At 42.0% G+C, this 25,152-nt stretch overlaps 1 protein-coding gene across 2 annotated transcripts in view; it reads right to left on the bottom strand.

The window, feature by feature from the left end:
• The window catches only part of DNAJC6 (DnaJ heat shock protein family (Hsp40) member C6), a 167,591-nt gene extending 142,676 nt beyond the window's left edge, over positions 1–24,915 (bottom strand). The window contains exon 1 of one of the 2 annotated variants that reach the window (XM_040232663.1): positions 24,801–24,915. In XM_040232663.1, the coding sequence (XP_040088597.1) occupies positions 24,801–24,915 (115 nt within the window). Of the gene's footprint in view, positions 1–16,029; positions 16,588–24,800 lie in introns of those variants that run through there. The other variant, XM_040232664.1, reaches the window with a different exon arrangement.
• Positions 24,916–25,152: the final 237 nt, after the last annotated feature.

The following is a 25,152-nucleotide window of genomic DNA, read 5'->3' on the forward strand; positions in this document are numbered from 1 at the left end:
TATAAAAAGAGAAACAGGAAATCTAAAGTCATAATGGAAGCTTAATCCTCTCTCAGTAACTAATAGATGAGAAAAAAGTGGGGAAACAGAAGACTTTCAGTATAAGATTTTAAAAACTGACATGATGGCATATATATAGAATGTGGAACCAAACAACCTCAGAATGTGCATTCTTTGAAAGTATACATAAAACACACGTCTTAACATATAAATTGACAATATGCAGGACCCTAAAGTAAGTTAGCAACACATTTTAAAGAACTAAAATCATCCAAAGTATATTCTCTGGAAAAAGAAATAAAGGGAATCCAAATTAGAAGAGTAGTAAAACTGTCACTGTTTGTACATGATATGATACTATACATAGAAAATCCTACCAGAAAAGTACTAAAGAATTCATCAACAAATTCAGTAAAGTTGAAGGATACAAAATAAATACACAAAAATCTGCTGTATTTTTACACACTAACAGTGAAAGATCAGAAAGACACGTTAAAAAACCAATCCGATTTTCAGTTCAGTTCAGTTCAGTTGCTCAGTCGTGTCCCACTCTTTGTGACCACATGGACTGCAGCATGCCAGGCCTCCCTGTCCATCACCAACTCCCAAAATTTACTCAAACTCATGTATGTTGAGTCGGTGATGCCATCCAACCATCTCATCCTCTGTCGTCCCCTTCTCCCACCCTCAATCTTTCCCAGCATCAGGGTTATTCAAATGAGTCAGTGCTTTGCATCAGGTGGCCAAAGTATTGGAGTTTCTGCTTCAACATCAGTCCTTTCAATGAATATTCAGGACTGATTTCCTTTAGGATGGACTGGTTGATCTCCTTGCACTCCAAGGGACTCAAGAGTCTTCTCCAACAGCACAGTTCAAAAGCATCAATTCTTCAGTGCTCAGCTTTCTTTACAGTCCAACTCTCACATCCATACACGACTACTGGAAAAACCATAGCCTTGACTAGACGGACCTTAGTCAACAATGTCTCTGCTTTTTAATAGCATCTAGGTTGGTCATAACTCTTCTGCCAAGGAGCAAGTGTCTTTTAATTTCATGGCTGCAGTCACCATTTTCAGTGATTTTGGAGCCCCCCAAAATAAAATCTCTCACTGTTTCCATTGTTTCCCCATCTATTTGCCATGAAGTGATGGGACCAGATGCCATGATCTTCATTTTTTGAATGTTGAGTTTTAAGCCAGCTTTTTCACTCTCCTCTTTCACCTTCATCAAGAGGCTCTTCAGTTCCTCTTCACTTTCTGCCATAAAGGTGGTGTCATCTGCATATCTGAGGTTATTGATATTTTTCCCAGAAATCTTGATTCCAGCTTGTGCTTCATCCAGTCCAGCATTTCTCATGATGTATTCTGCATACAAGTTAAATAAGCACAGTGAAAATATACAGCCTTGACATACTCCTTTCCCAATTTGGAATGAGTCTGTTGTTCCATGTCCACTTCTAACTGTTGCTTCTTGACCTGCATACAGATTTCTCAGGAGGAAGGTCAGGTGGTCTGGTATTCCCATCTCTTTCAGAATTTTCCATAGTTTGTTGTGATCCACACAGTCAAAGGCGTTGACATAGTCAATAAAGCAGAAGCAGATGTTTTTCTGGAACTCTCTTGCTTTTTCCATGATCCAATAGATGCTGGCAATTTGATCTCTGGTTCCTCTGCCTTCTCTAAATGCAGCCTGAACATCTGGAAGTTCATACAGTTCATGCAGTTCACTTGAAACCTGGCTTAGAGAATTTTGAGCATTACTTTGCTAGTAATGAGTGCAATTGTGCAGTAGTTTGAGCATTCTTTGGCATTGCCTTTCTTTGGGATTGGAACGAATACTGACCTTTTCCAGTCCTGTGGCCACTGCTGAGTTTTCCAAATTTGCTGGCATATTGAGTGCAGCACTTTCACAGCATCATCTTTTAGGATTTGAGACAGCTCAAGTAGAATTAGCTCAAGTAGCCAATTAGAATTTAGCTCAAGTAGAATTTAGCTCAAGTAGAATTCCATCACCTCCACTAGTTTTGTTCATAGTGACACTTCCTAAGGCCCACTTGACTTCACATTCCAGGATGTCTGGCTCTAGGTGAATCATCACACCATCGTGATTATCAGGGTTGTGAAGATCTTTTTTGTATAGTTCTTCTGTGCATTCTTGCCACCTCTTCTTAATAGCTGTGCTTTTGTTAGGTTCATACCATTTCTGTCCTTTATTGAGCTCATCTTTACATGAAAATTTCCCTTGGTATCTCTAATTTTCTTGAAGAGATCTCTAGTCTTTCCCATTCTATTGTTTTCCTTTATTTCTTTGCATTGATCACTGAGAAAGGCTTTCTTATCTCTCCTTGCCATTCTTTGGAATGCTCCATATATCTTTCCCTTTCTCCTTTGTCTTTTGCTTCTTTCATAGCTGTTTTTAAGACCTCTTCAGACAACCACTTTGCCTTTTTGCATTTCTTTTTCTTGGGGATGGTCTTGATCACTGACTCCTGTACAATGTCACAAATCTCTGTCCATAATTCATCAGGCACTCTATCAGATCTAATCCCTTGAATCTATTTCTCACTTCTACTGTATAATCATAAGGGATTTGATTTAGGTCATACCTGAATGGCCTAGTGGTTTTCCCTACTTCTTCAATTTAAGTCTGAATTTGGCAATAAGGAGTTCATGATCTGAGCCACAGTCAGCTCCCGGTTTTGTTTTCGCTGACTGTATACAGCTTCTCCTTCTTTGGCTGCAAAGAATATAATCAATCTGATTTCGGTATTGACCATCTGATGATGTCCATGTGTAGAGTCTTCTCTTGTGTTGTTGGAAGAGGGTGTTTTCTATGACCAGTGTGTTCTCTTGGCAAAGCTCTATTAGCCTTTGTCCTGCTTCATTCTGTATTCAAAGGCCTAATTTTCCTGTTACTCCCGGTATTTCTTGATTTCCTACTTTTTCATTCCAATCCCCTATAATGAAAAGGGCATCTTTTTTGGGTGTAAGTTCTAGAAGGTCTTGTAGGTCTTCATAGAACCATTCAACTTCAGCTTCCTCAGCAGTACTGTGATATTGAATGGTTTGCCTTGGAAACAAACAGAGATCATTCTGTCATTTTTGAGATTGCATCCAAGTACTGCATTTTGGACTCTTTTCTTGAGCATGATAGCTACTCCATTTCTTCTAAGGGATTCTTGCTCACAGTAATAGATATAATGGTCTTCTGAGTGAAAACCCATTCCAGTCCATTTCACTGATTCCTAAATTGTCGATGTTCACTCTTGCCATCTCCTGTTTGACCACTTCCAATTTGCCTTGATTCATGGACCTAACATTCCAGGTTCCTATGCAATATTGCTCTTTATAGCATTGGACTTTACTTCCATCACCAGTCACATCCACAACTGGGGGTTGTTTTTGCTTTGGCTCCATCTCTTCATTCTTTCTGGAGTTAGTTCCACTGATCTCCAGTAGCATATTGGTCACCTACCAACCTGGGGAGTTCATCTTTCAGTGTCCTATCTTTTTGCCTTTTCTTACTGTTCATGGGGTTCTCTAGGCAAGAACACTGAAGTGGTTTGCACTCCCTCCTCCAGTGGGCCACATTTTGTCAGAACTCTCCACCATGACCCATCTGTCTTCGGTGACCCTACACAGCATGGCTCATAGTTTCACTGAGTTAGACAAGGCTGTGGACCATGTGACAATCCCATTTACCATCACATTAAAAAGAATAAAATACCTAGGAATAAACTTACCTAAGGAGACAAAAGACCTGAACTATAAAAACTATAAGATGCTGATGAAAGAAATCAAAGATGACACAAACAGATGGGAAGATATACCATGTTCTTGGATTTGAAGAACTGATATTGTTAAAATGACTATACCGTCCAAAACAATCTACAGATTCAATGCAAAATGGCATATTTCACATAACTAAAACAAAAAAATCTTAAAATTTCTATAGAGACACAAAAGACCCCGAAGATCCAAAGCAAATTTGAAAAAGAAAAATGGAGCTGGAGGAATCAGGCTCCCTGATTTTAGGCTATACTACAAAGATAGAATCATCAAAAATGTAGGATACTGGCACAAAAACAGACATTTAAATCCACAGAACATGATAGAAAGCCCAGAAATAAACACACACACTTATGGTGAATTAATCTATGAAAGAGGAGGCAAGACTATACCATAGAGAAAAGACAGTCTGTTCAACAAGTGGTACTGGAAAAACTGGACATTTACATGTAAAAAAAATGAAATTAGAACATTCTTTAAGGGATGTTATGTATATCACACATAATATCACACATATGTATCACATCATATGATCATATAATGTGACATCATATGTATCATATGTAACATCATATATATCACACATAAGGGGTGTTATGTGTAACACACACCATGTATCTGTGTTAGTCTCTCAGTTGTGTCCAAGTTTTTGTGACCCCACAGACTGTAGCCTGCCAGGCTCCTCCATCCATGGAATTCTCTAGGCAAGAATACTGGAATAGGTTACTATTTCCTCCTCCAGGGGATCTTCCCCACCCAGGGGTCGAACCCAGGTTGCAGGCAGATTCTTTACCATCTGAGCTACCAGGGAAGCCCCCTTTAACACCACACACAAAAATAAACTCAAAATGGATTAAAGAATTAAATGTAAGACCAGATACTCAAAGATCTTAGAGGAAAACATAGGCAGAATACTCGACATAAATCTCAGCAATATCTTTCTTAATGTCTCCTAGCATAATGGAAATAAAAACAAAAATGAATAAATAGGACCTAATTAAGCTCAAAAGTTTTTCACAGCAAAGGAAACCATAAACAAACAAAAGACAACTCAGAGTGGGGAAAAATATTTGCAAATGATGCAACCAACAAGAGATTCATCTCCAAAATTTACAAACAGCTCACGTGGCTCAATATCAAAACAAACAAGCCAAACAAAAAATGGGCAGAAGACCTAAATGGACATTTCTTCAGCCAAGAGGCACATGAAAAGATGCTCAACATCACTAATTATTCAGTTCAGTTCAGTCACTCAGTCGTGTCCGACTCTTTGCAACCCCATGAATCGCAGCATGCCAGGCCCCCCTGTCCATCACCAACTCCCAGAGTTTACTCAGACTCACATCCATCGAGTCAGTGATGCAATCCAGCCATCTCATCCTCTGTCGTCCTCTTCTCCTCCTGCCCCCAATCCCTCCTAGGATCACAGTCTTTTCCAATGAGTCAACTCTTCGCATGAGGTGGCCAAAGTACTGGAGTTTCACCTTTAGCATCATTCCTTCCAAAGAAATCCCAGGGCTGAACTCCTTCAGAATGGACTGGATGGATCTCCTTGCAGTCCAAAGGACTCTCAAGAGTCTTCTCCAACACCACAGTTCAAAATCATCAATTCTTTGGCACTCAGCCTTCTTCACAGTCCAACTTTCACATCCATACATGACCACTGGAAAAACCACAGCCTTGACGAGACGGACCTTTGTTGGCAAAGTAATGTCTCTGCTTTTAACATGGTATCTACGTTGGTCATAACTTTTCTTCCAAGGAGTAAGCATCTTTTAATTTCATGGCTGCAGTCACTATCTGCAATGCTTTTGGAGCCCAAAAGAATAAAGTCTGACACTGTTTCTGCTGTTTCCCCATCTATTTCCCATGAAGTGATGGGACTGGATGCCATGATCTTCATTTTCTGAATGTTGAGCTTTAAGCCAACTTTTTCACTCTCCACTTTCACTTTCATCAAGAGGCTTTTTAGTTCCTCTTCACTTTCTGCCTTAAGGCACTTCTCTTCCAACAACACAAGAGAAGACTCTACACATGGACATCACCAGATGGTCAACACCAAAATCAGATTGATTATATTCTTTGCAGCCAAAGATGGAGAAGCTCTATACAGTCAACAAAAACAAGACCAGGAGTTGACTGTGGCTCAGATCATGAACTCCTTATTGCCAAATTCAACCTTAAATTGAAGAAAGTAGGGGAAACCACTAGGCCATTCAGGTATGACCTAAATCAAATCCCTTATGACTATACAGTGGAAGTGAGAAATAGATTTAAGGGCCTAGACCTGGTAGATAGAGTGCCTGATGAACTGTGGAATGAGGTTCATGACATTGTACAGGAGACAGGGATCAAGACCATCCCCATGGAAAAGAAATGCAAAGAAGCAAAATGGCTGTCTGGGGAGGCCTTACAAATTGCTGTGAAAAGAAGAGAAGCAAAAAGCAAAGGAGAAAAGGAAAGATATAAGCATGTGAATGCAGAGTTCCAAAGAATAGCAAGAAGAAATACGAAAGCCTTCCTCAGGGATCAATGCAAAGAAATAGAGGGAAAGAACAGAATGGGAAAGACTAGAGATCTCTTCAAGAAAATTAGAGATACCAAGGGAACATTTCATGCAAAGATGAGCTCGATAAAGGACAGAAATGGTATGGACATAACAGAAGCAGAAGATATTAAGAAGAGGTGGCAAGAATATACAGAAGAACTGTACAAAAAAGATCTTCATGACCGAGATAATCACGATGGTGTGATCACTAATCTAGAGCCAGACATCCTGAAATGTGAAGTCAAGTGGGCCTTAGAAAGCATCACTACGAACAAAGCTAGTGGAGGTGATGGAATTCCAGTGGAGCTATCTCAAATCCTGAAAGATGATGTTGTGAAAGTGCTGCACTCAATATGCCAGCAAATTTGGAAAACTCAGCAGTGGCCACAGGACTGGAAAAGGTCAGTTTTCATTCCAATCTCAAAGAAAGGCAATGCCAAAGAATGCTCAAACTACCGCACAACTACACTCATCTCACATGCTAGGAAAGTAATGCTCAAAATTCTCCAAGCCAGGTTCAGCAATACATGAACCGTGAACTTCCTGATGTTCAAGCTGGTTTTAGAAAAGGCAGAGGAACCAGAGATCAAATTGCCAACATCCGCTGGATCATGGAAAAAGGAAGAGAGTTCCAGAAAAACATCTATTTCTGCTTTATTGACTATGCCAAAGCCTTTGACTGTGTGGATCACAACAAACTGTGGAAAATTCCAAAAGAGATGGGAATACCAGACCACCTGACCTGCCTCTTGAGAAGCCTATGTGCAGGTCAGGAAGCAACAGTTAGAACTGGACATGGAACAACACACTGGTTCCAAATAGGAAAAGGAGTACGTCAAGGCTGTATATTGTCACTAATTATTAGGGAAATGCAAATCAAATGTACAATCAGATATCACCTCACACCAGTCAGAGTGGCCATCATCAAAAGTCTACAAACAATAAATGTTGGCAAGCAAGTGGAGAAAAGGGAACCCTTCTACACTGTTGGTGGGAATGTAAGTTGGTCCAGCCACTGTAGAGAACAGTGTGGAGGTTCCTTAAGAAACTAAACCAGAACACATGTATGATTCAGCAGTCAGAGAAAAACGTGGTTCAAAAGAATACATGCACCCCAATGTTCACTGCAGTACTATTCACAATAGCCAAGAACCAGAAGCAACCTGAATGTCCACAGACAAATGAGTGGACAAAGAAGCTGTGTTACATATACACAATGAAATAGTACTCAGTCATTAAAAAGAATGAAATAATGTCAATTGCAGCAACATGAATGCACCACGGAGCAACATGAATTATCATAGTAAATGAAGAAAATCAGATTGAGAGAGACAAATATCATACGATATCACATATATGTGGAATCAAAAAAAGAGATACAAATGAACTTATAAAACAGAAACAGACTCACAGACTTAGAGAAGAAATTTATGATTATGGGGGTGGGGCAGGAGTGGGGGTAGGGATAGATTAGGAGTTTGGGACAAACATGTACACACTGTTACATTTAAAATAGAAAACCAACATGGACCTACTGTATAGCACATGGCACTCTGGTCAATATTCTGTAACAACCTAAATGCAAAAAGAATTTTTGAAAGAACAGATGCATAATACATATAACAATCACTCCACTGTACACCTGCAGCTAACACAATACTGTTAATCAAATATACTCCAATATAAAATTTAAAATTTTTAAATAATAAAAATATAATAAATAAGCAAAGTGCATTCTCTGACCACAATAAAAGTAAGCTAGAAACAAAGAGCAAGGGACCTTCCTGGCAGTCCAGTGTTTAGGACTCCCTGCTTCCACTGCAGGGGGAGAGTGTCCGATCCCTGCTCAGGAAACCAAGATCCTGCAAGCCGTGGGGCCCATCCAAAAACAGCTAGCTCTTTGTGAAGATTAATTCAATTTATAAAATCTTTACAATATGCATGCAAAAACTGAGAACGACCAGTATAAAAAATAGAAAATCAATATCAGGAATAAAAGTAAGGAAAATACCAGGCAACCTACAGATATTAGAAAGATCATAAAAGGATGTAAAGAAAACCTTATGCCAATAAATTTGAAAGTTCAGGTAAAATGGACAAATTCTTAGAAAAACACTTACTAAAAAAACACTGAAAAAAACTTACTAAAACACAAAAAGAAATAAGAAATCTACATAAATCTATTCTATACCTATTACAATAAATGAATCCATATTTTAAAACTTTCCCACAACAAAATTTCCAGACACAAATAGTTTCCACCAGTGAATTTTTAGAGAATAACTGCAATCTCACAGAACTCTTCAGGAGAACAGATTGAAGAATTGTTTTATAAGTTCAGTAAAACCTTCATGTCAAAACCAGGGAAAGATACCATCACAATAGAAAATTACAGGTTAATCTCTCTTGTGAACAAAAACACTCCGCCACAAAACATTAGCCAGTGAAATCCAGCAAATATATGCAAAGGATAATATGCCACAACTAAGGTGAGTTTATTAAGTAATGCAAAGTTAGTTTAACACTCAAAACATAAATGTAAAAACAAACAAATAAATATAACAAAACAGAAACAGATTCACAGATACAGAGAACAAACTAGCGGTTACCAGTGGGGAGAGGGAAGAGAGGAGGAAGATAGGAGTAGGGGAATTCAGTTCAGTCCAGTTCAGTTCAGTTCAGTTCAGTCGCTCAGTCGTGTCCAACTCTTTGCGACCCCATGAATCGCAGCACGCCAGGCCTCCCTGTCCATCACCAACTCCTGGAGTTCACTCAGACTCACGTCCATTGAGTCTGTGATGCCATCCAGCCATCTCATCCTCTGTCATCACCTTCTCCTCCTGCCCCCAGTCCCTCCCAGCACCAGAGTCTTTTCCAATGAAGAGGTGCAAACTACTATGTATAAAATAAATAAGCTCTGCTGCTGCTAAGTCGCTTCAGTCATGTCTGACTCTGTGCAACCCCATAGACGGCAGCCCACCAGGCTCCCCCGTCCCTGGGATTCTCCAGGCCAAGAATACTGGAGTGGGTTGCCATTTTCTTTTCCAATGCATGAAAGTGAAAAGTGAAAGTGAAGTCGCTCAGTCGTGCTGGACTCTTAGCGACCCCATGGACTGCAGCCCACCAGGCTCCTCTGTCCATGGGATTTTCCAGGCAAGAGTACTAGAATGGGGTGCCATTGCCTTCTCCCAAATAAGCTCTAAGTATTAGATTGTACAGCACTGAGAATATAGCCAACATTTTATAACAACTATAAATGGGGTATAATCTATACTCTACAAAAATTTTGAAACACTACGCTATACATCTTTATCATATAATACTGTAAACCAGCTATACTTCAAACTTTAAAAAGATCATTCAAAAAGAAAAAATCAATGTAATTCATCATATTAACAGAATAAATATAGAACAGTCATATGATCATCACAAAACAGGAAAGCATTTTTATCTTTTTTTTTTAATTGGAGGATAATTTCTTTACAATGTTGTGTTGGTTTCTGCTGTTCAACAACAGGAATCAGTCATCAGTTTATATATAATTTCCCCTCCCTCTGAAGTCTCCCTCCTTCCTCCCATCCCACCCCTCTAGGTCATCATAGAGCACCAGGCTGGGCTCCCCAAAACAGGAAAGCATTTGATAAAACTCAGCACCAATTCATGATAAAAACCTGGCACACTAGGAATAGAAGTTAACTTTCTTAATCTGATATAAAAATGTCTATGTAAATCCTACATCAAATAATGTACTTAATGGTGAAAGATAGCTTTTTCTCTGAGATAAGGAACAAGATAAGAATGCTCACCATCACCACTTCTATTAAACATTTTGAGAGATATAGCCAGTGCAATAATACTGGCTATTAAAGGGATAAAAAGTATAAAGACTGGAAAGTAAGAAATACAGTGTCTTTATTCATAGAAAACCTACTATCTACAAAAATCTAAAAACTATTTAATAAATGACTTTAGCAAGGTCACGGAAATAAAGTCAACAAATAAAAATCAACTATATTTTTACATCCTAACAGCAAATAATTACAAAGTGAAATTTTAAAATTCCAGTTACAGTAACACAACTATATATTACCAGTGGCATTATTTTTTGGAAGATTTATAATGCCTATATCTCAGTATTTCTGCCCTTAAAGAGGTCAGTTAATGCTCAGCTCAAACTCATTGTTGTAGACTGCTCTAATTTTTTTTAAAGAATAAGAAAAGTAAAATTGAATATACAGTCTCCAAAAGTTTTAATATTTGCTGAAATTCTTTTAAATTATTAAAGAGGTAAAAATAAAGTCATTTGTGTACTCTAACATGTGTGTGTGTCAGTCGCTAAATCATGTCCGACTCTTTGCAACCCCATGGACTAGAGTCCGCCAGGCTGCTCTGTCCATGGGATTCTCCAGGCAAGAATACTGGAGTGAGTAGCCATTCCCTTTTTCCAGGGTATCCTCCTAATCCAGGGATCAGACCCGGGTCTCCTGAATTGCAGGCAGATTCTTTACCATCTGAGCCACCAGGGAAGCCCTACACTCTAACAACAAATATAAAAATATCCTGTATTTCCTCATTTAGCATCTCAAGATGAAATTTAAAGATAAAATAATCTACCTAACACAATTAAACAATAACTATATGTATATATCAACAATAACATAAAAGAGAAGTAAATACCAAAACAATATGGATTTCAATATACAAATACTCAAGCAAGATATAATATTCATACACGTACAGGTACATACACTGAATGAGACGGGTATGTTGTATTGATGTCTCAAACCAATTGGTGCTTTGGGCAAGTGATTTTTCTAAACACAATAAGTATTAAATAAAATCTTTCCTTGCTTTACACAGCATTTTTAATCCTGGAAATTTCAGTGCATATGTAAAACCAATAAATATGTTCTAGGCTCAGAAAACTATAGAGAGTTTTTCAACTTACCTCTTCAGCAAAACATCTGAAAATTGCACAGGACCCAGGAATAATTCATCATTAAATGGAACAGGAACATTGCCGGCCATCAAGCATTTCCAGTTTCTGCCCAGTGAATGCTGCTAGAGCCCCTTGTATATTTCTAGTATGTTCCACAGGAAGCACATAACAACAGGAAGCAGTATCATGTGCACTTGAGAAACCACTGACATAGTCCAGGCTCTAACCCAGCTTTATTTCATGCTAGCCATGAAAACTGAAAACTCACTCAACCATGTATAGATCGCCCCAACCAACATACATCACTTGCCTAACCTACACAGTCCCAAGCAGCAAGGACAAAAATCTTGAAAGAATTGAGTTTTCTCTAAAAGTATCACTTTTTCTAAAAATAGTCATGGTTGTTAAAACACACACACACACAACATTAAGGGGGTTTCCCTGGTAGTTCAGCTGGTAAAGAATCCATCTGCAGTGCAAGAGATCCTGGTTCGATTACTGGGTCAGGAAGTTCCCCTGGAGAAGAGATAGGCCACCCACTCCAACATTCTTGGGCTTTCCTGGTGGCTCAGATGGTAAAGAATCTGCCCACAATGTGGGAGACCTGGGTTGGGAAGATCCCCTGGAGGAGGGCATGGCAACCCACTGCAGTATTCTTGCCTGGAGAATCCCTATGGACAGAGGAGCCTAGCGGGCTACCTTCTATGGGGTCACAAAGAGTCGGACATGACTGAGTGACTAAGCACAGCACTGATTTCATTTTGAACTGCTGATTGGGGAGTGTGCACCATAGTCTTTTAAATATTTAGGGTTTAGAAGTCTGGATCTGACAATATTCAAACTCCCAATCAGATTCTGTAATAACTTTCAGTAAAAAATCAAAATCTGTCAGGAAAATGTGCTCTAATCCTAGTTTTACTGTGTTACAATGTCACGCATACTTTTATTTGCTCACAAAATGTCATGCTTGTTATTTTGAAATAAAACATAGGAAAAAATTGAAAAAAGAACTATTTGCTCTAAACTGTTGTAGGAAGAAAAACGTTTCCACTCAAATTTTCAAACTCTGCACTATTCTTTTTTATTTCTGTTTCTAAAATCTTGTTGTACAAAATACTCAGAGAACTTAAAAATAAAAGAAAAATTTGCAGCTGAACTTAAGCGTTAAAATGCCTGTTTTCCAAATAAACACCGTCTAGAAAATTATGGAAAAGCCAGCATTTTCTATAGTTCACATTTCCCTTTTTATAATAAGTAAATTAATCCAACAATAAATAATGCTGAAAATTTTATTTAAAAACTGCTATTTTCCCATGCTACTTACTCTCAAGCCCTTGCACACCATGTGAATGGTTTTGAAGATAAAATGATCCAGGTTTGAACCCCGGGTCTGCCACTTACTAGCTATGTGTCCCTGTACAAATTCTTAATTCAGTTCTTTACACATAAAATACCTCCAGCCTTGCAGTGTTGTGACAATGTGTAAAGCACCTTGCAGAGAGCTTTTCACATATTACTTGATCATTAAATAGGAGCTATGGTTGTTATTAGTATAATTAGCTGTCACGTTTGCCAATACCTAGTCATTAACTCATTCAACTATTTTCTTCTGAGTTGCCCCATGCAAAGTTTTTTTCTGGCTTGCAGAGCATTTTGAGATGTTGGGTAAATGCTATACAACGCCGTTTGTGTTTAAAAGCCTCATCAGATTGTCTTAAGATGTACTGAAAAGAGGAAAAAGCAAGGCATTTATTAAACCACAGCTCAACATTTAGAGAACACTAGTCACGTGATGGTAGCTTATAAAAATTCCGTTTCTGCCTACCAACATTCTGATGACTTATTTGTCCCTGTCAGTCTCTTGAGATTTTACCTGGTTCTTGTTTTCAATCTTTTCAAGCAGAGCTAACTTCCAAACAAAGCACAACATTTTGGTGGGTTTCCTGTGGTACTTTTCAGCACAAAGACTAATTTTTAGATATTTATGTTTCATATTTAGGTCACCAACTGGCACTTTGGAATCTACAAATAGCTCTCATGGTCTGGTTACCATGGGCACACTTTCTCTTTAACATGCTCAAACACTCCATCTCACATCTCACACTTAACTGGTCCTGTCAACACACACCCATCTCCCAGCCCTGAAAGGATTCTTTGATCTCTAAGAAGTTAGCTTGTGAGGGCCTTAGTGGAAACAGAATGATTCATAACCTATTTGGGATCTCAAACCCCTTCAAAATTTTGAGGAAAAACTATTGACATTCTCATCATACACAAACAAAAGTGGACATGCATATAAAACCACATTTCATAGACTCCTTGACAAACAGGAAGCTATGATTGATTGCCGTGTTTCTCAAACTCTTTTGAGTAGGATTTGCAATAAGAAACAGATCTGACATTAACGCAGCCCATATCTACATAAATAAACATAAATACCTAAAACAGAAGTTACAGGAAACAATTATTTACACTGAGCATACACAATGGTTTCTGATATTTTCTATCCTATTTCATTTTTCTACAAGGTTGCTTGAGATTCACTAAATTGCTTTCTTACGACCCACAACCTTAAGAACAGTGCTCTGGTCTAAGATTACTCCATTTTCGATATAAGAAAACAGATCCAAAGGTTTCTGTGCTAGGTCAGTAATGAGTTAAGTGACAAAACAAGAAGGAACCTAACCATTCTCACTTCCGACCAAGGCTCCTTCCAATATAAAGTGGAACAAAATTCTAAATACCAACTCCCCTCAAAAAGGCAGCTAGGGGGTTGAAGTTTAAAGCATCCTGATACACTTGAGAAAATGAGAGTGTTTCCATTCCAAATGATGGTGAATATTAACCTAACCTGAGCCACCAGCTCAGTCTCAATTTCTTCTAAACCGTGCCTCTGGCCTAGCATGACAGGGCATATAAGCATATTTCTTTTCTTTCCAGAAACCCTTTCTCCAGCTACTGAAAACAACACAAGAAAGGCCAACATTCTCCCCGAGTTCATTTAAAATATTTTAAACAAACACGCACATGTTTTATTTGTCCATGAAAGCCTGGCTTACAAATAGCAGAGGACAGGTCCTCTTTGATTTTCCAGGGCCATGCAAATCTCCCCACTCAGGCTGTTTAATTAAAATTTAAACATCAAAACCACAGAGATCAATATGTGGACATGAATGATCCAGAGCCTATTAGACCTAAATCTACAAACACCAGCTACCCCGGCTCCTTTTAAAGCCTCAATTATAGAAAGTGAGATGGTTTAAGAGCCTTCCTTACAAACAGTGTGATAGATTAAAATACCAGCCTCCCTACCAGCATCAGGCTGTGTGTTTTTGATTTGTTTGGTTGGTCGGTTTTTGCTTATTTTTAATATGGAACAAGCATCACTGTCCATTAAAGTAAGACTGCACGCCACAAAGTGTGGCCGAGGACTGGGCTGAAGAAGGCCAAGCAAGCAGTCCTGCGCACAGTAGAGTCAGGAGAAGGTTTGGGGCCTGTGGGGGTCTCACTGATCACGCAAACAACTCGTCTTGGGCGTTGGGAAGGGTCGGTGGTTACGAGTAACCCGCCCGGAGTTGCATGCTACGCATCAGCTGGGCACCCAAGCCGTGGCCAGAGGCAAAGTGCTGCAGTGTCCTTAAAGCAGAGCGCTCTGGGAGGAGATAGAGTGCAAATTGCTGCGCAGAGGCTTGGGGTGAGATCAGCGAATGCCTGCTTGGGGGCGGGGAGTGGGGGGGGGTGGGGAGGAGCGCGATGCAGCAGGCAAACCCTAAAATTAGCGCTAGGGAGGCTGGGGCTGGCCCAGGTGGTGCGATGATGGAACGGCGGCTGCCCAGGAGCTTTCCCCTGGAGCCTTGCTGCCTGAATACCCTGCACCTTCCTCCTGCACCCGACCCAGAGCAGCACCTACGCAGCACCAAGGACGGGCTCCTTCCCGGGAACAGGATTGGGGTACGCCCTGTAGCCTCCCGAGCCTCGAGATCTAGAGCTCCTCCCCTGTTTGCGGAAGAAAATGTAAGGAGCCTCGGAATTCAAAACCTCAGTATGGTCCAAAATCGATGTTGAGCTTAATATTTGTCTGGCTCCCTTTAGAGACCCCTGTCCTTTCCTGAATTTTCCCTTAAATCCGTTCTGTCTTCCCCCATGCCTCAACAGAATTGGGGGATGTGGGGGAAGGTGCTGGGGGAGGGCCCAGGGATCTAGGGACGGAGGCTAGGGTTGGGATGGGGGGAGAGTTTGCATCTGAAAATTTCTCTGCAAGATAAACACTTCTGAAGGTCAGTGACAGCTCCCTGTTGGATCCTCCTGAAAAGGTGAATCTTCATTAAAGGATTCCTGGTCCACATTTTTCTTAAGAACCCAGACTGTAAAAAGTCTGAAGTATTTCAGATATTGCAATTCCAATAATGCACTGAAGACCTATATATTAAGTAATGTGAACACTCTTGAAATAAAAGCAAGCTATTATTAGGAAAATTGTGAAATGTAAATATGTGTTTCTCAGCCAGGATTAAATGAAGAATGCAAAACTGTTGTTATATTTAGTAGCACAAAAATGGAAAACTGAATGACACAGTATTTGGAAACCAGAAACCAGTTAATTTTAAAAGTCATGTTTATTATATAACTAGACTTTTTAAACAATATATGCACACTAATTTTAAACCAGCCATTTAATATACACTCAGCACGTCCATGGAGTGACATCTTAACCCTAGCATCTTTTAGCCTTCCCTCTGCAGTCAGCCTCTTACCTTTATTTTCAGAATCTTTCATTCTCTCCCTCCTGCCTCTGCTGCAAAGGAGCAGGAAAGTCCGGCTGATTCTGCAACTCTGACTTTAGATCTGTCATTCAGACAGTCAGCAGTCTCAGGGACAAAGTCCTTCAACGGAGGAGCACCAGGGCTCTGATAATTGCATGCAAGTCAGTGTGTTGGGTTATAATTTTGCTTATGCTGAAGCGGAAAGGATGGCGATAAAGGCAGACGTAAACACAAATTCCAAAACATGGCATGGAACTGGATCTGGAGCCTAGGCTTGCCATTCCTTGCAGTAGGTTAGGGGACTGTTTAGTGCCTCCTCTCCAGAGAGATTTGATTCAAATTGAAAGGGGAACGTGTGTGCCGTTCACCAAGCTTATCCTCAAATGGAGACCTTCATTTTGGAGGTGGATTAAGAGCCCTGTGCCATTTCTTCTTACATATTCATTCATTCAGCAAACATTTCCTTTACCTTTCTGTGGACCAGGCTCTGTGCTAAGTACTAGGGATAAAACAGTGACAGAACCAGCCCCAGCCTTCAGGCCACTCACCAGTGTTACAAATGCGTCATACAGTGCCATACAATGACCTGTATCTGCTGTATGGACCTAGATTATTTAACCCATTTCACCCAGGCGTAAGTTGGTACTCAAGGCTTTAAAGCCACTAGATGGCTGAGACAGAAATGATCTGTGGAAAGCCAGACCAAGACCCCCCTGTTAGACAGCCAGGAATACTCAAGCAAACCTTTCAATCATCCAGTTCCAGCTTACTTTCAATCATTGCATAGCTCCAATCCATTCCTTCTTTCATTCACTCAACAAGTGGTTATCTGTGCCAGGCACAACTCCACCTGCTAGTGACTCAGGAGTGCAGGAAAACAGACCAAATACCTGCTCCCGTGGCTGTCACATCTGGGTGGGAGGCTTCAGACAGGCCATAAACAAATAAATACAAACATATAATTAATGGCAGTGAATGCTGTGAATAAAACTGAAGCACGATAATAAGGTAAAAGAGGTGCTATTTTAGATAGCGTGGCCAAGGGCGGTACCATTTAGCATACTTTTGTGGGAAATGGATCAGAGTTATCACAGTCCCTTCCAAAAATCTTCACTCAGAAATTGTTTTAAAAGTTCTGAACTCTCACAACCTCCTTAGCTCCAAGTGCAGTCACTAATGGGCAGTGTTTATTCCCCATTGTACAGATTGGTAAACTGATATTCAGAAAGATTAACTGACCCAATCCAGGCCCTCACTAAGTTGGAAGAAGAACAACAAAAAGAAATATATCCTTTGCCATACAGCAGAAACTAACACATCATTGTATATCAACTATATCCCAATAAAAAAGTATTAAAAAAAAATAAACCAACCTATTACTTTCATCCCCAGTACAATACTGACATGGAAGTTTTGCTGGAGGAAGGAGAGGTTAAGAAGGTGAAGACCTCTCTCTACCACTATTACCTGAGTTGTGTAGGGCAGGTGATTTAACCTCTCTGTCACCAGTTTCCTCATTTGTAAAGTGGGGCTAAGCATTCCTGCCCTGTGTATATTCCAGGCTGTTCAGGAGGTCAAAAGAGAGAATAGACATGCCACTTTATAAACCAAGTTCTATATAAATGTAAAGTATAATTATCAACATACTTGGGCACATTAAGAGAACGAATTGCTAGTGTTTACCTGCTCATTACTGCAGCCCAAGTTAAACACAGCTATGGAGCACAAGCTTGTCACGGCCACTAGAGGTCCTGGAGTTGGCTGCTAGCTGCCACAGTTTAAAGACTCCTTCAAAGTATGGGGTAATTTTATTTATTTTTCCATCTTTCCTCGACAGTGCATAATAACTTTATGCTCATCTTTGAAAAAAAGGCCAATGACAAAAATCTGCCTTCACTGGAACTCCTCACTGGCCACCAAGTGGGCCAGGCTGGCCCATAAATCACCTCAAAGAAAAAGGCATCTCCATCTCCAAGGACCAAGGCCAGGGCAGCCAAAAAGTGCCCAGTTCAGAGCTCCTTTAGGGGCAGATAGGGTGAAGAAAGAAGTGCTAAGAGCCACCATCCAGGTACTCTTTCATCCAATAAATATTATTATGCCAGACACTGCTCTGAACACAAAAGAATAACACAGTGTTGAACAGAACATTCTGTTCTTAAAGAGCCTGTGGTCTCAGAACAAGAGCTTTCCACAAGGTCTGCTGAGGAAAGGCTTGGGTTTGAATAGGAGAGCAGAAGAGGCCGGGTCCAAACACAAGCTCTGCCATTTCCTGGCTCCTGAGGTAGCTGGGATATGTTCCTGCGCCTCTCTTAGTCTCTATTGCGTGATCTGTAAGATGCAGACAATAAGGCACCTACCTCCTAGGGCAGGATGAGGCTCCAGTGAGTTAGTGCATGTCAAGTACACAGCAAAAACATGACACATAAAGGGAGGGCTCCATAAATGCTGTTAAGACTAGTATTATCACCTACTGATCTGGATCAAGCATGCCCCTCTGCACCTCAGTTTCCTCGTAAAATGCAGAAAATAATAAACAGCTAATCTGGCTACTGTGAGAATTACATATCAGGAAAACTATATAGCCCTGGCACACAGGATCAGCTCAAGCCCTGCCAGGCTCACTCCAGGCCCCTTTTAATCAAGCAGGTTTTCCAAGAACATGCTTTCCCTCATGATACAGATTTTACAGAGCCTTAGACTGTCTGATTCTGTGGCCATTCTAAGCGGCGTTTGGTAATTCTCAGAAGTCTTGTCTGGCCCGCAGTAAACAAGGATGTGGCCACCCAGTTGAGGAACAAGGATGAACTCAAGCCTTGGAGCTTTCCAGAACAAGGTAGTGTCTCTGGCACTCCTACGCTCCTATTAAACTGGTACCAACAACCATTAATGGAAATGATGCTCCATCTCAATAACCAAGTTTAGGGAAAGCGTCAGGCAAGCTCCACCGGCCACAAGTCCCTTCACAGCTCTGCCCAGTCCTTGTCTTCTCAGATGCCACTTCTGAGTCATTAGACTGGTGAGTCATGCCCAGCGAGGGAGGCCATCTTGAGAGCAAAACCAAAAAGAATTTTCAAGAACAATGAGTGACACCCTGAATTGAAAGAGAATAAGGCTTTTCATTGTCCTAGCAAAATAACAATGAAAAAAAAAAAAAAAAAAACGCTGCTGTTAACACTGTGGGTTCAACTGCCCAGCTGTAAATTTTACTGAGAAGAAAAACTCAGCAAAAAAAAGCTTTCACATTCCCTTGGAAATCTGAGAGCAAAAGAGACTTGGAGGCTCTGTCTCAAATTAGGCAAACCCAATGATCTTTGGGTAACTTGCCTGGACCCTCTTCTGGCTTAGTCATTCATTTTCAAAACATGCCAGGGTAGGGTGACAGGAGGGTGACTTTACCTGCACCACCACATTTGGTCCTCCCCCAGCCAAGCCTCTGTTTGGTTTGCTCAGCCATCAGAGAGATGTCTGGAGTGAGAAAACTGCTGCCTGGGGGTGGGCGGGGGGAGGGGGGTTTGTGATTAGGGACACCGCAGAGGAAGGCAGCATGACTATCAGAAAAGCTGGGTAGGCTCTGATGAAGCCAAGCCACAAGGCAAGGGGAAGAGAATTCACACATGCAGTGCCTACTCTGTGCCAGGCACTCTTCTCATCAGCAGCACCATACATTTAAAGAGAACTTATTTGCCAAGCATGGCCTTTAAAGCAAGGACTTTCACAGCACGCTGCCTAGGTTTGAATCCAAGCTTACTAGTTGTGTAACTTTGAAAACGTTACTTACCCTTTTTGTGCTGCAGTTTTCTCATTCATAAAATAGAGACTGTAAAACAGGGTTACTGTAAGAACTAAACAAAATTAAAATATTCACATGTTTAGGACAATGGCTGGCACACAATAAGCTGTGCAGCAGGCATGGTAACACTTGCTGGTCCATCTTTTTAATTTTTTTTTCTGGCCCTGCTGCAAGGCTTGCAGGATTTTTGTTCCCAGACCAGGAATTGAACCTGTGCCTCCTGCAGTGGAAGCAAGGAGTCTTAACCACTGGACCACCAGGGAAGTCCCAGCCCATCTTTTCAGATGAGAAAACTGAGGCAGAAAGAAGAAAGATTTGCTGAAGGACACACAGCTACACGGTGGCAGAACCTGGATACTGCCTGTCACTGACTTCTCACAAACCCTGGGTGGGAAGTGACATCCTCTTCCTTCTATCAGTGAGAGCCTGGAAGGCAGAGAGCTTAGTAACCTGCTCATCACACAAACTGGCAAACGGGAGAGTTAAGATTGAAAATCCCACATTCGCTGTCTTTAAAGCCTTTGCACATCCCACTAGGCCTGTTCTCAAGCATTAGCGTACATCAGAATGACTGCAGGGCTTGGTTAAGCATAGGCTGCTGGGCCCTACCTCCAGAGTTTCTGATTGGGTAGCTCTGTGGTGGGGGGGGCAGGGATTGGCATTTCTGACAAGTTCTGGAGACACTGTTGCTGCTGGTCTGGAGCCCGCATTGCCTACAATCAGGCACCTGTATGCAGAACAGAGAGTAGAAGGGACGGGGCCCAAAGGGTATGGGTCCCACCCCGGCAAAGGCTTGGTTACTCCCCTGGGCCTACAAACATACTTTGCATTTACATGGTCCTTTGATAGTTATGATCTCATCTGATCTTTCCAACATCCCTAGGTAGTGATCATTCTCCCCATTCATTGTGATTTGTTTGTAGGAACATATGGTTAAGAAAATGGCAGTGAGAGCATAAACCACAGGTCACCTGACAAGTGTTCTGTTCTTTCCTCCAAGTACCTAGTCCTGGAAGCACTACCTGCTGATGGAGACTGACTCCACTTCCAACCTGTGACTTTACAAAGAATAACTTCAATTCAGGCAAGGGCACTTCGACCCACCACAGTTTGTGGCAGGTAATTTCTGGTGGGAAGAGCATAAGACCCATTTTCTACCATCATTTCAAGGACTAGGAAAGGCTACTGCTCACAAAATACTTCCACCAACTATTTGCTCCCTGCTCAATAACCTAAAAGCTTTGATATCTGACTAAAATGTGTTTATCTATAAAAGATGAACACAACTTGGGGGGTTTATTTCTCCTGGAGCACAGCTTGTTCATTTAGAACAGCTTGCATGGTTACTATAGTTTTTAAAGTTGCTTGGACATATAAGCCACTAACTCATTAGTATCTAGAAAATTTCAAGAACTCCTATAAGTAGATAAGAAAAAAACAAACCCCCAAGAAAAAATGGGAAAAGACATAAACAGGCATTCACACATGTCTTCATCACATATGGCCAATATTCATATGAAAAAATCCTCAGCTTCATTATTTGTCAGGGAAATTCAATATAAAACAACCAGGCAGTACCACTTCATACCCTTCAAAAAGGCAGACACCACTGAGTGTTAGCAAGGAAGTAAGGAATCAATATATATATCCTAGAGGATTCAATTACTACTTATCCATTCATGTATTGTCATCCAATAAATACATAAACATATTTACATTCATCTTCTACATTCAGGATACAATGTTAAGCTGAAAAGATGCCAGGGATTCCCAGAAGCTATGCTACTTCTCACCTGTAGTCTCCTGGTGGAAAAAAAAGGGGGGAAGGGAAGAGAAGGATACTGACATGGAAGGCCTTCCAGTTGGTCCAGAAGGGATTGCTGCCCCTAAGGAGCTTCCAGTCATGTTTCACCCCACCACCCACTGAACTTCCCATATTTCTGGTGTGATCATATGGTTGAATATCTGGACTAAAATTAATAAAAATAACCACCACCTGTGAGCTACTATGTACCAAGCACTTTATATACATTAACCCATTTAATCATCACAGTAACCTAAGACAGGAATATCATTCCTATCTTACATATGATAGATAAATGAGTTTTAGAAAGATTCAGCACCCTGCCCAAGACACACCATTTATTAGTGTGCCACTCATCAGTGGCAGCTTTAAATCACAGTCTGTCTGGCACCAAACCATACAATTATAGATGCCCTAAGTGATGTTGACATCATCATGAGAAATTCAGGCCACCTTTAAGAAAGATTCATGTCAATCTATGCCAAAACCAATACAGAATTGTAAAGTAAAAATTAAAAATAAATAAAAAAAATAAATTTTAACAACAACAAAAAATTTGGATATGGATTTCACTCATTGCATAATTTTCATTCATTTTACTTCTTCCTTCTATGAGTATAGATATTGGAACATGTTTATTTTGTCTGACGTGGAAGAAAGGAACCTGTGTGGATAACCAGGCCTGAATCGGCCACACACCAGTCCTGTGAACTTCGGCAAGCTACCCTGTCTCTTGCTTCACTTTCCTCATCTCTAAAATGCGGGAAATAAATACCATCCATCATCCTTCTTTCCAAGGTTTGTTAACATCTAAACAAAACCTCATAGTTGAGCTATTCTGAAAACTGTAAAGTATCATATAACATAAGACGTTTTAATGGCCTCATCTCCAGGTTGGGGGTGGGGGAAAAATAGGGAAATATAGTGATCAGCCAAGATCCTACTGAAGAAAAGAGAGGTGTGGCGTGGCAGTGGGCCCTGGGAATCCATGGGTGAAGTCTAGGATGGGAACAGAGAAGAGGAGAGGATGGCTGTGTACACAGTTTACACCTGGGTTTAAAAATTGTAAAACTAGAAAACTTATCCTAACCCTATTCACTGCAGTAGGAATATCCATTTATTCCTCTTTTGTAAAACATTCACACAACACCTGGAGTACCATTATGCATGTAAGTATCACTAAAGCAATACTTGTTGCAATTCCCAATCTATTCAACTACTCAGGCAAGCTGAAAAAAAAAGGGGGGGGGGGTGGTCAGCCTTCAGACCTACTAAGTTTCAGCAACCGTTTGATGCAAGGAGAAAGGAATTTAATTGGCACACTGACTAAAAGTAAGAATATATCCTTTGAAAGCTCACAAGATGACAATGCCAAGCCACAGAGTCTCCCTAACTATCCATAATTGAAAAGCTTATTTCTAACACAATAAATAAATATCTGAAAATTGTTTTTGCCCTTTGTCAAATTTCTCTTTAGAATGCTTACTATGTGCCAGCCCTTTACAATTATTAACTCATTAATTCATTTAATCTTCCAAACAACCCTGGGGTGGAGGTGGGGATGACGCCAACACCAATGACAGGCCCTGGTGCAGTCTCCCTTTGGCCCCGGTCGGCCATTTTAGAGCGCAAGGCATGTTAGCCTCGGAGTAAGAATGCTCACATGATGGAAACAGATGAAAAGGACAAGACAGGAGACACACACCCACACAAGCAAACAGGCATCTTAAAAGTACAAAATCCTGACTTAGCTTGATGGGGGATGCAAAGATGAAGTGGATGAGAACTTGCCTACATGGAACCTGTAACGGCAGATGAACAGTGACAAACGCCCTATGGATGACAAAATACCACAAGAGAGGCTACAGGTGGCACGAACCTCCGGAAAGGCTTCACAGAGATGGCATTTGTGCTAGTCCTGAGGGATGGGTAGGAATTGGCCAGGCTGAGAGACCAACGGATGGCCACTGCAGACAGAGAGAAAGCAGTGAGCCAGCATATCGGATCAGGCCCTGTGCTCAGAACATGCCGGGAACATGCAGTGTCTTCCCAGCTCACTTGGAATAAAATCCCAACTCCTTGTTACATCCTACTAAGACCCTGAGCAGGCCCTGTCTCCCTTACTTTCCCCTTGCTAAGCTCAGGCACTGGGATGCTATCCACCTGTTATTGCCTCTGGCAGGATGCTCTAACCCTGGCTCCATGCTGGAGTAACTCCGGATCAGTCTTCAGGCTCCGCTGCAATGGCATCGCCTCAGAGACCCTCCCTGGCCACCTTCCACGTAAGCCAGGGCCCCTCTACCTTTTTGCCTCTCCCAGCAGACGATCTGATTCCTGCCAAGTACACACGGCAATTTGTAATGGGGATTTTTACCGGTCTGACGTGTGTAATGTAGGTTCCCCTTCTGGAAGTAGTTCCATGAGCTGTGGCCTTGTCTATTTGGATCTCTCCCGGCCCTGACACACTCTCTCCCGGCCCTGACACACTGGGGAGCTCAAAAAACGTTTTGGAATGAATGAAAGCAGTAAGTCAGTGATTGAATACATGTGAGTGAAGGCCTAGTTGAGGACAAGGTGGAATGTGTTTGGGAAATAGGTAATCGTGACTAGGGCGTACATGATAACAGGTTGGAAAGGGGGTGGGTCCAGATGGGGAGGACCTAAAAGGCAGACCTGGATCGGATTAATTCCCCCAACGGGTACTGCATTGCAGGTGCCGGCCAGGTGTTTGGGGGTGGGGGATGCAAACTGTTTCTCCGAGGCACCCCGGATTCTCTCTGCTAAGAGCCAAACGGACACACTGGTACTTCTTCGGGAAATAAACAAGCTGCAACCACCTGGGCCAAGGGGAGATGCTCAAGGGTGGAGGCGGATGGAGGGGCGGGAAAAGGACAGTCTCTGAGCGACCCCGGGGGAGCTCCGGTACTGGTCTAGTCCCTGCGGCCAAGGGTCAGGATGGAGGGTCGCCCATGCAGGGCCAGACATCCAGGAGGCGTCATCCCCCTCCGCCCCGCCGTGGGTCCCGGGGAGTTGCGGGGGTGGGTTGGGTGCCGAGAACCCAGCGGGAGATGCCACCTACGGCCTCCGGGGCCACCGCAGCCCCCCAGCAGTCGAAGGCCGGCGCCCGCGGCGCGCAGTAACAGGTCCCACGGCCGCGCCCACACTCACCCTGCGCAGCCTTGGAAGCCGAGCGCGTCCGCCAGAGCCGCCGGGTCGCCTTCCACGGCCGCAGCGAAGAAAACAGCCTCCGGCTCTTCTTGCCGCTCTTCTCAGTTGCTCCCATCTGTGCGCCCGCACCCCTCCCCCGCCGCCCGCCGCCGCCCGAGGGTCGCCTCCCGCTTCCCCGGCAGCCGCGCGTCTGCCAGGTGCCCGGCCGTCGCGGGGGAGGACGCGGCCGCGGGGGGAGGAGCTTGCGGTCGGGTGGGGGGCGGGGAATGGGGGGGTGGGTACCGCGCTCGCGCCGAGCCTGGGGGCGCTGCCGGGATGCGCCAGCCCCGGGGAAGAGCTCAGCAGCTCACGG

Source organism: Oryx dammah, unplaced genomic scaffold (genome assembly GCF_014754425.2).
Source record: "Oryx dammah isolate SB20612 unplaced genomic scaffold, SCBI_Odam_1.1 HiC_scaffold_28, whole genome shotgun sequence".
NCBI classification, from domain to species: Eukaryota; Metazoa; Chordata; class Mammalia; order Artiodactyla; family Bovidae; genus Oryx; species Oryx dammah.